Source organism: Misgurnus anguillicaudatus, chromosome 11, assembly GCF_027580225.2.
Source record: "Misgurnus anguillicaudatus chromosome 11, ASM2758022v2, whole genome shotgun sequence".
Classification (NCBI taxonomy): Eukaryota; Metazoa; Chordata; class Actinopteri; order Cypriniformes; family Cobitidae; genus Misgurnus; species Misgurnus anguillicaudatus.
The window spans coordinates 22735650-22745000 of NC_073347.2; the positions used below are offsets into that span (position 1 = coordinate 22735650).

The 9351-nt window shown below is 41.4% G+C and overlaps 1 protein-coding gene across 3 annotated transcripts in view; it reads left to right on the forward strand.

Moving 5' to 3' along the window:
- unc5b (unc-5 netrin receptor B) overlaps positions 1-9351 on the forward strand; it is a 94457-nt gene that overhangs the window by 77292 nt on the left and 7814 nt on the right. For all 3 annotated transcript variants that reach the window (XR_012372162.1, XM_055170364.2, XM_055170365.2), the window contains 2 exons: positions 6894-7088; positions 7568-7933. Coding sequence is in view for 2 of the 3 variants with exons in the window: in XM_055170364.2 (XP_055026339.1) it covers positions 6894-7088; positions 7568-7933 (561 nt within the window). In the remaining variant the exon portion in view is untranslated. The remainder of the gene's footprint in view (positions 1-6893; positions 7089-7567; positions 7934-9351) is intronic.

Genomic DNA, 9351 nt, shown 5'->3' on the forward strand with positions numbered 1-9351 from the left:
TTAAGATATCAAAAATCCCTTCGCAATTTATCATCTACAATGTCTCAGCATCATGTTGACCACTTTTGGTGTCAATCGCATGAAAATCCTAGAAGGAGTATTTAAAAGAACATTGCATGGAACTTTCAAAAAAATCCAGCTTTGTGACTGACACACTTCCTGGCGCCTGCTGGTGGCGCTATACCCGGGAGTCACAATAGGCACATCGATGCGATCGGAATCTTCGGATGAACAAACACCCCGCGTGTCATTACAATAAGACATTTTTTGCCTTAGATTTTAGACACTTCCTGTTTCTCTGATTTCGCCACAATTTTGTCGGCTCGCCATGGCAGAACCGTTCGAGATATCAAAAATCCCTTCGCAATTTAGCAAGTTCAATGTCTTGACATCATGTTCACCACTTTTGGTGTCAATCGCATGCATCCTCTAGGAGGAGTATTCAAAAGTTCAACACATGCATTTTTTAAACAATCCAAAATAGCCGACTTCCTGTTGGGCGGAGCTAATAGGTTAGAGTGCGAAAGTTGTTCGGGTCGATGAGATCTGTATGTGTACCAACTCTCGTACATGTGCTAACATGTTTGCACGATCTGTGCATCAATGGGTTTTTTTGCATTACAGGGGGCGCTACAGAGCACCCGTGCCACGCCCGTGTTCCAGCCTTTGCCCTTTCGCAATGACGGACGACTCTGACGTCTGTGCCAAATTTCAAGAGTTTTCGAGTATGTTAAGGCACCCAAAATGCCCAAAAGTGTTAAAAAAATAAATAAATAAAAAAAAATAAAAAAAAATATAGCTGCAAGCAGCAATGGCGGGCCCTCGCACGTTTATTTACCGCTACACGGCGCGTCCGAGAAAACGGCGCACGGTGGGCAAGGGCATCAAGTGGGTAAAATATCAGTGGGCTATTTAATGTTGTTTCTGAGCCATTTGGGGACTGTAGGTAAAAGAAACCCCATATTTTAGACAAACAGGGGCACTAGTGAGTCACGAAATAGACAAGCCTATGTCTGACCTTTTTGTCAACACTTAACAGCCGAAAACACTGATGTGTGTGCCAAATTTAAAGTTCAACTAAGCACGCCAAGAGCCTTAAACATGCCTGAAATTAAAGTAAAGTTTGACGCGTTGCCATGGAAACAGCGTACGAGATGTCAAAAATTCCTTCGCAATTTATCATCTACAATGTCTCGGCATCATGTTGACCACTTCTGGTGTCAATCGCATGAATCCCATACGAGGAGTATTTAAAGGTTCACAGCATGTAACTGTCAGCCTTAAATATGTGTAAAAATGAAAGTAAAGTTTGATGCATTGCCATGGGAACAGCGTTCGAGATATCAAAAATAACTTCGCAATTTATCATCTACAATGTCTCTGCATTATGTTGACCACTTCTCGTGTCAATCGCATGAAAATCCTAGAAGGAGAATTTAAAAGTTAACTGTATGCAACTGAAAGGCTTAAATATGCCTTTAAAATGAAAGTAAAGTTTGACAGGTTGTCATGGGAACAGCGTTTGAGATATCAAAAATCCCTTCGCAATTTATCATCTACAATGTCTCGGCATCATGTTCACCACTTCTCGTGTCAATCGCGTGAAAATCCTAGAAGGAGTATTTAAAAGTTAACTGTATGCAACTGAAAGGCTTAAATGTGCCTTTAAAATGAAAGTAAAGTTTGACGCGTTGCCATGGGGATAGCGTTTGAGATATCAAAAATCCCTTCGCAATTTATCATCTACAATGTCTCAGCATCATGGTGACCACTTTTGGTGTCAATCGCATGAAAATCCTAGAAGGAGTATTTAAAAGAACATTGCATGGAACTTTCAAAAAAATCCAGCTTTGTGACTGAAACACTTCCTGGCGCCTGCTGGTGGCGCTATACCCGGGAGTCACAATAGGCACATCGATGCGATCGGAATCTTCAGACGAACAAACACCCCGCGTGTCATTACAATAAGACATTTTTTGCCTTAGATATTAGACACTTCCTGTTTCTCTGATTTCGCCACAACTTTGTCGGCTCGCCATGGCAGAACCGTTCGAGATATCAAAAATCCCTTCGCAATTTAGCAAGTACAATGTCTCGACATCATGTTCACCACTTTTGGTGTCAATCGCATGCATCCTCTAGGAGGAGTATTCAAAAGTTCAACGCATGCATTTTTTAAACAATCCAAAATAGCTGACTTCCTGTTGGGCGGAGCTTAAATGTTAGAGGGCGAAAGTTGTTCGGGTCGATGAGATCTATATGCGTACCAACTCTCGTGCATGTGCGTACATGTTTGCCCGATCTGCGCACTCCTGTTTGTTTTTGCATTACAGGGGGCGCTACAGAGTCCCCGTGCCACGCCCGTGTTCCAGCCTTTGCCCTTTTGCAATGACGGACGACCCTGACGTCTGTGCCAAATTTCAAGAGTTTTCGAGTATGTTAAGGCACCCAAAATGCCCAAAAGTGTTAAAAAAAATAAAAATAAAAATAAAAAAAAAAATAATAAATTCGAGCAAAACCAATAGGGCTTCGCACCTTTCGGTGCAGGCCATTCTGGCCTGCTCCTCGGTGCTCGGGCCCTAATTAAAGCTGCAAGCAGCGATGGAAGGGCCCTCGCACGCATGTGCACCGCTACCCTATGGCATTAGTAAAGCAGTAAACCAGGGGGGTATGATTTAAAGTGGATAAATACAGGTGGATATTCAAAGGGAAACTGATGTGCCACACCGCCTGTGTGCAGCAGGTGGCGCTATGGCGGTACCTGATTATTGTTATATTGACGTGTTCAGGCCGGGACCCTTATCAAACTTGTGAAGTCGCGGGCAGATTGGATAATGTATGCCTGAATTACAACAGCTTCCTGTTTCATGGCGAAATATCACACTTTGCCAGGCTGCCACGGACACGCCCTTCAACGAAAAGTCAAGATCTTCGCAATTTATCACCGCAAAGGGCTTAACATCAGTCTGACCAAATATGATGATGATTTGATTAAATCTCTAAGAGCAGTAAATCACAGAGTAAAACATGGCATTTCCTGCTACCTCTAGGTGGCGCTATGACTGATGTTGAATATTGGCATTAAAATGTGTTCAGGCCAAGACTCTTATCAAACATGTGAAGTGTGGGGCAGATTGGACATTGTATGCCTGAGTTATAACAACTTCCTGTTTCATGGCGAAAATGCCGAACTTTGGCAGGCCGCCACGGACACACCCTCCAGCGAAAAGTCAAGATCTCCGCAATTTAGCATCGCAAAGGCCTTTAGATGAGACTGACCAAATATGATGATGATCGGATTAAATCTCTAGGAGGAGTTCGTTAAAGTCCGACGCTTGGAAATGTCAAAAAATGACAGAAAAAATTCAAAATGGCCGACTTCCTGTGGGGTTTAGAGCTTCGCTCCAAGAGACTTTTTTGTAGGTCTTGGGGTGCTAGATGATCCTACCAAATTTCGTATCTGTACGTTTTTCGTAGTGGGGGGGCTGTTCTCTTGAAATTTTGCAGGTGGCGCTATCGAGCCATTTCTACACGCCCACTTCTGACGCCTATACTACATGTAAATTTTCGCCACTTCTGACGCGTGTGCAAATTTTCATGAGTTTTCGGGTATGTTTAGGCCTTCAAAAATGCGATTCATTTCGGAATATAATAATAATAATAATAATAATAATAAACGAAGCAAAAACAATAGGGCTTTGCACCCACGGTGCAGGCCATTCTGGCCTGCTCCTCGGTGCTCGGGCCCTAATAATAAACGAAGCAAAAACAATAGGGCTTTGCACCCACGGTGCAGGCCATTCTGGCCTGCTCCTCGGTGCTCGGGCCCTAATAACTCCTTGAAGAACAATAGGGTCCTCACACCCCGGTGTGCTCGGGCCCTAACAAGGAAATACACACCTTGAAGATTATGTATTATACAAATGCAGACTTATGCAAAAACAGAGTGCTTTTTGAAGACGTTGAAGTTAATGACTGTGCATTTTGCTGGCCCAGAGCGATCAATAGGGTAGCTTACATTTGAAGTGATGCTAATATTCAGAGATCAATGTGACATTCGGGACTTGAGAGAACGAAAAGTAAAGCACCTAATTTGGCTCGGTTCCGTTTGCTATAATAAGTTAAGACGGCTGTCGGATTCACTTTCGTCCTGCCACGTGAGCTGTTTTGCCCATCCTAACTTTTCACACACCTTTGCTCTCCTCCACACTTTTTTCTTCTTTCACTTCTTCTAGGGTCCAGAATAGTGTCCGAAATTAATATTTTCTTTTTATGCCATTTTTCTAACCACATAAAACCCGGCGGGTAATAATAAAAATGAAACGATTTGTTCAAGTATTATTCTCAATCTGAACAATTGTCGCTGCTGCCTATAAAACTAAATCAACTTTAAATATACAAAGATTTTATAGCACAATAAAAAAACTGTTGAAATGCATTTTTTAAATAACTGGTTGATAACAGTGTTAGATTATAAAATGCTGTCCAGTTTTTCATTACAGTAAAGTTTAATATTAAGTTTTAGAGAGTTAGTTTTTCAGATTGTATTTTATAAATTAAAAAAACAAAAACATATTACCATGTTTTGAAAAGCTGGGCCCTTTTAGATTTTTTGTAGTTATTCTCTTGTCTCTTCTTGTCTCATTTCCCTCTCTCCTCATTGTTCATTGTACATTATAATATGTTTATAGTATAAGGTTAATGAAAAAGCCTGCTCTGTCTATCCCACAATGCTAGATCAACAGCCGTTTAATAATAAGAAGAGTAGTGGAGACGACAGAAGATACTTGTAGACACTTAACTCTTTCCCCGGCATTCACGAGTGAACTCGTCAATTAAAAGAAAACGCTTCACTGCCAATGACGCGTTTTTCCAACAATCCGTATTTCCGCTATTATTCACCAGGTGGCATTTTTACCCAACTTATAAAACCCGGAAGTATTCCATTAGGGCAGTGGTTCCCAACCTTTTTCACTTAAAGGCCCCCTAGTTGCCCACAACAATATTTAGCCCCCCACCACAGCAAAATCACCAGTGTTAAATCAACACTGCTGGTATAAAAATGGGGACCACCAGGTGTGGTGTTACTCATATAAACACCTGCAGTGTTGATTTAACACTGCTGATTTTGCTGTGCACTAACTCAATTTGTTCCACATAAAATTAAATAGAACTTGGAATGACTAGACAGATGTATATTTGCTACTAAAATGGCCAAAAAATAAGAAACATTTTGATTTTTGCTTGTTTTAAGTAAGCCCCGTTGGAAATCTGCTAAGGCCCCCTGTGGGCTCCGGCCCACTGGTTGGGAAACACTGCCTTAGGGCAAACAGTTCAAACTCTGTGTATGTTTTGAGGATCGCTCTGAATCTGATCTCTATCAAAAGTCCTTCACAAAAATGGAAATATCTCAGCTTTTTGCTAAAAAAAAAAATGTAAGAAACCTACCCATATTTGAGAGGTGCTAAAAGAGAACAAATGAAGGTAGGATGAAACTCTTTTTTTAAGCAGAGGGTCACTTATTTTATTTGATATATTGTTTGTTCATATTTTTAAAGAAGAACTGGAAGGCATTAAACTTTTGTAAAAATCATAAAAATTTTTGGCTGGCAACATTTTTTTTTAAACGCTGGCGGGGAAAGAGTTAAAGGTGCACTGTGTAACTTTATTAGGAGGATCTCTTGACATAAATGGAATATAATATACATAACTATATTTTCAGTTGTGTATAAAGACCTTACATAATGAACTTTATTGTTTTTATTACTTCAGAATAATGCTGCGCTCCAGAGCCCATCCAAACCAGTGGGACGTAGGACCCATCCCACCTCCAACTAGGAAAAGTGCACTGGAATGCCTGTCGAAGTGGAACCTCCTACCGGCGAACTCGGGGGAGTTCGACCTACCCCGACTTCAGAAAAATAAGTCGGAGGACAATGGCGGCGCCCATAGATCGCGTCGTCGTGAGAGGAAATCTTCAAGGAATAGACTATAAATTGTACTTCTCTGCTTGTATGGTTGTTTTAGACACTGTAATTTTAACACAACTTGTTTTTTTATATTATGGCGTGAAATTATGTCGTTATTACCTGTTATCATGAAAATACGGTAAAAATATACCAAGTTACTTAGCGACATGCAGCGCTTTTATATAATGGCTCCAGAACACTTTGTAAAGATGATTAACTTGTTGTTTTACTGTAGTGTGAACTGCACAGTTCGGACCGACGTTTAAAAGTTATGTAGTCTGTACGAGCCTTAAGAAGACCGGTCGGTCGTCCATGTTTTCTGTTTACGTTCCACTTCAATTGTCTGGAACGCTTTGAAGTAGGAGCTAGGACACTTCAAGAAGGATAAATCCCACGTCCCACTGGTTTGGATGGGCTCTGGAACGCAGCATAAGCCAATTTTACATGGAAGTCTCCATTTTGCACCACCATGTTTCTACAGTAGCTCTAAATGGACAAACTCTACAGAGCGCGTTTTGTCCCTATATGTTGCCTCTGATGATGTGTTTGTCCTGTGGTGGCTACTGTAGCTTCTCTTTGCGTTTCGAAAGGGAGGGATGAGCTCTGGACTGAGCCGCTGGTTGCAATTCGCAATCTTACCACTAGATGCTGCTAAAATCTACACACAACATAGTTGTTGACCTGTTTGTTGATGCAGCCTCAGATGCACCACACGTAGTTCACTAAACTTGCTGGCTGTACACTAAAACAACTGTAAACTGATGTTGTGCTTTTCGAGATAAGTTTGTGAAATAATCTATTCTAATAGGTGCTTTTTTCTCATCTCTACCTTATCTGTTTTCTTAGATCGTACCTTTATGTTGTGTTTTAAGTACATGAGGGATAGGTTTTCATGTGAGTAAATCTATAATGTTTGTGTCTCAGCTTCGGGTTCTGGTGCTGGCGTAGCCGTGTACGCGGGACTGGTGGGAGCTTTGCTGCTCTGCATGATCCTCGTGCTGTGCGTCAGCATTCTGGTCTATCGCCGGAGCTGTCGACATCTCCATGGCGAAATCACGGATTCCTCCTCGGCCCTCACAGCTGCCTTTCATCCTGGCAACTACAAACCACCACGGCAAGGTGAGATATCTCACTATCAGTCTTTCTCACTTTATTACTATTTCTCTGACTTCCGAACACATACTCTGCTAAACCTGCTAGGTGTTCTTTTAGCCTGGCCAAGCTGTTTTTTAGCAGCCAACAAGTACTTTAAACCCCTTTAAGACCAGCCAAACATACTAGCCTGACAGCCTTAGGCTTGGTTTCCTTTTCTTCACGCTTCCTCTCACTTTCACTTTATTCCTTCACTTCCTCCCATCGAACCTAATATAATCTCTTTTTCCCTGTATTTTAAGTTTTTAATCCGTTCTCATGCTGTCTCCTGCTCTCTCAACAGTTCTTAATCTGCTATAACTTGTTTATACGGTGCCTCTTTTAAATCCTCTACTTTTTAATGCTCTCATTTCTTAGGCAAATCCAGTCAGAACTTTGCAGCCTATCTGCAAACATTCACTTTTTTGCACAAACATAACTCCTCTGTCTTTTTTCGGTTTCTTTAGATAACCCACACTTGCTTCACCCGGCAGCTCCTCCTGACCTCACCGCCAGTGCCGGAAACTTCCGTGGGGGTCCCCTTTACGCACTGCAGCAGGCCACCCTTGACTCCGCCCATAAGATCCCCATGACCACGTCTCCTCTGCTGGACTCACTTCCTAGTCTTAAGATAAAGGTGTATAATGCATCTACCATGTCTTCGCTGGAGCTGCCGACCGGCCTGGATTCTATTGATGGAGAGATTATGAGTCTGAAGACTGTGGGCTCTGGCCCTAAAGACCACCATGGGCACACGTTGCCTAGAGAGCCCAGTCACAGTGCCAGCGTCACGCTGGGCTCCCTGGGAGGTCGTCTCACCATCCCTAATACAGGTAATGTGCCTCAAATTGGCCATATTTTGTATTTTTGTAGCACTTTTCTTCTCAAAATCCAAATGGATTGGTGACACTTTAAAACAAAATTGCTCCCAAAATAATCAATGACAGCGTCAGCACTAAAAACGTTCATGTGTCATGTTGAGATGGACGTGCTGTTTCTATTCTTTTTTTCACTGCAGGCATGCTCTGGCCACTTTATTTTTCTTATTTGTCTAACATAAACTGCCTTTACCTTAATATATATGTGATCCTTTCTGTGAAATCCAGGCTAAAGTCTCATAATTTAATTTTGAGATTAGGAGCATTAAAGTTTGATTTCGGTTTAATGATTTTACATTGATTTTAATCTTTGACATGACCGTACTCAGTCCATCTTAAAGGGACACTCCACTTTTTTTTGAGAATATGCTCATTTTCCAGCTCCCCTAGAGTTTTGATTTTTACCTTTTTGGAATCCATTCAGCTGATCTCCGGTTCTGGCTGTACCACTTTTGGCATGGCTTGGCATGGTCCATTGAATCTGGTTGGACCATTGGCATCGCGCTAAAAAATAACGAAAGAGTTCGGATATTTTTCCCATTTAAAACATGACTCTTCTGTAGTTATATCGTGTACTAAGGAAAAATTTCCAAAGTCTTTGGTTATTTTTTAGCGTGATGCTAATGGTCTAATCAGATTCAATGGATTGTGCTAAGCTATGCTAAAAGTGGTAGTGCCAGACCCGGTAAAAATCAAATGTTTAACACCAAGGGAGCTGGAAAATGAGTATATTTTCAAAAAAAAAATTGGAATGTCCCTTTTAAAGATATGAAGGTTATATTTTCACAGATTGGCCTTTACATATTATGTAGGATGATTTTATGTAGAAAAAAATACTTATGCTTGGTTTTCACAAGTATTGGGACATACAGTATGTGTTTTATATGTTGTATATAATGTTAATAATAAACAGTATAAGGATCTCAAATGCAAATGCCCCTAAACGCCACCTCTGTCAAAAATGAGATAATGCTATTAACTGAATGCTCTTGGAGCGTATTATATGTTCATCGAATACTTTTGCTTCAAATCTGCTTAATCCTGCCCTCTGCAATTCAGAAATACCGGTTTGTTGGCAGAATCCATTAAAGGCGGAGTCCACGATGTTTGAAAAACGCTTTGGAAAAGGAGACGGGCCGACTACCAAAACACACTTATAGCCAATCAGCAGTAAGGAGCGTGTCTACTAACCGACATCCTTGCCGGGTTGCGTATGTGTGGGGCGGGTCTATCAACAGATATCAACATTGGCTTTCAAACATCATGGACTCCGCCTTTAAAGGCAGGGGGCATGATCTCTGAAAGCCAATGTTGACATTTGAAATCACCTAAACAAACAGTATCTAGACCTTCATTTGATAGACCCACCCCAC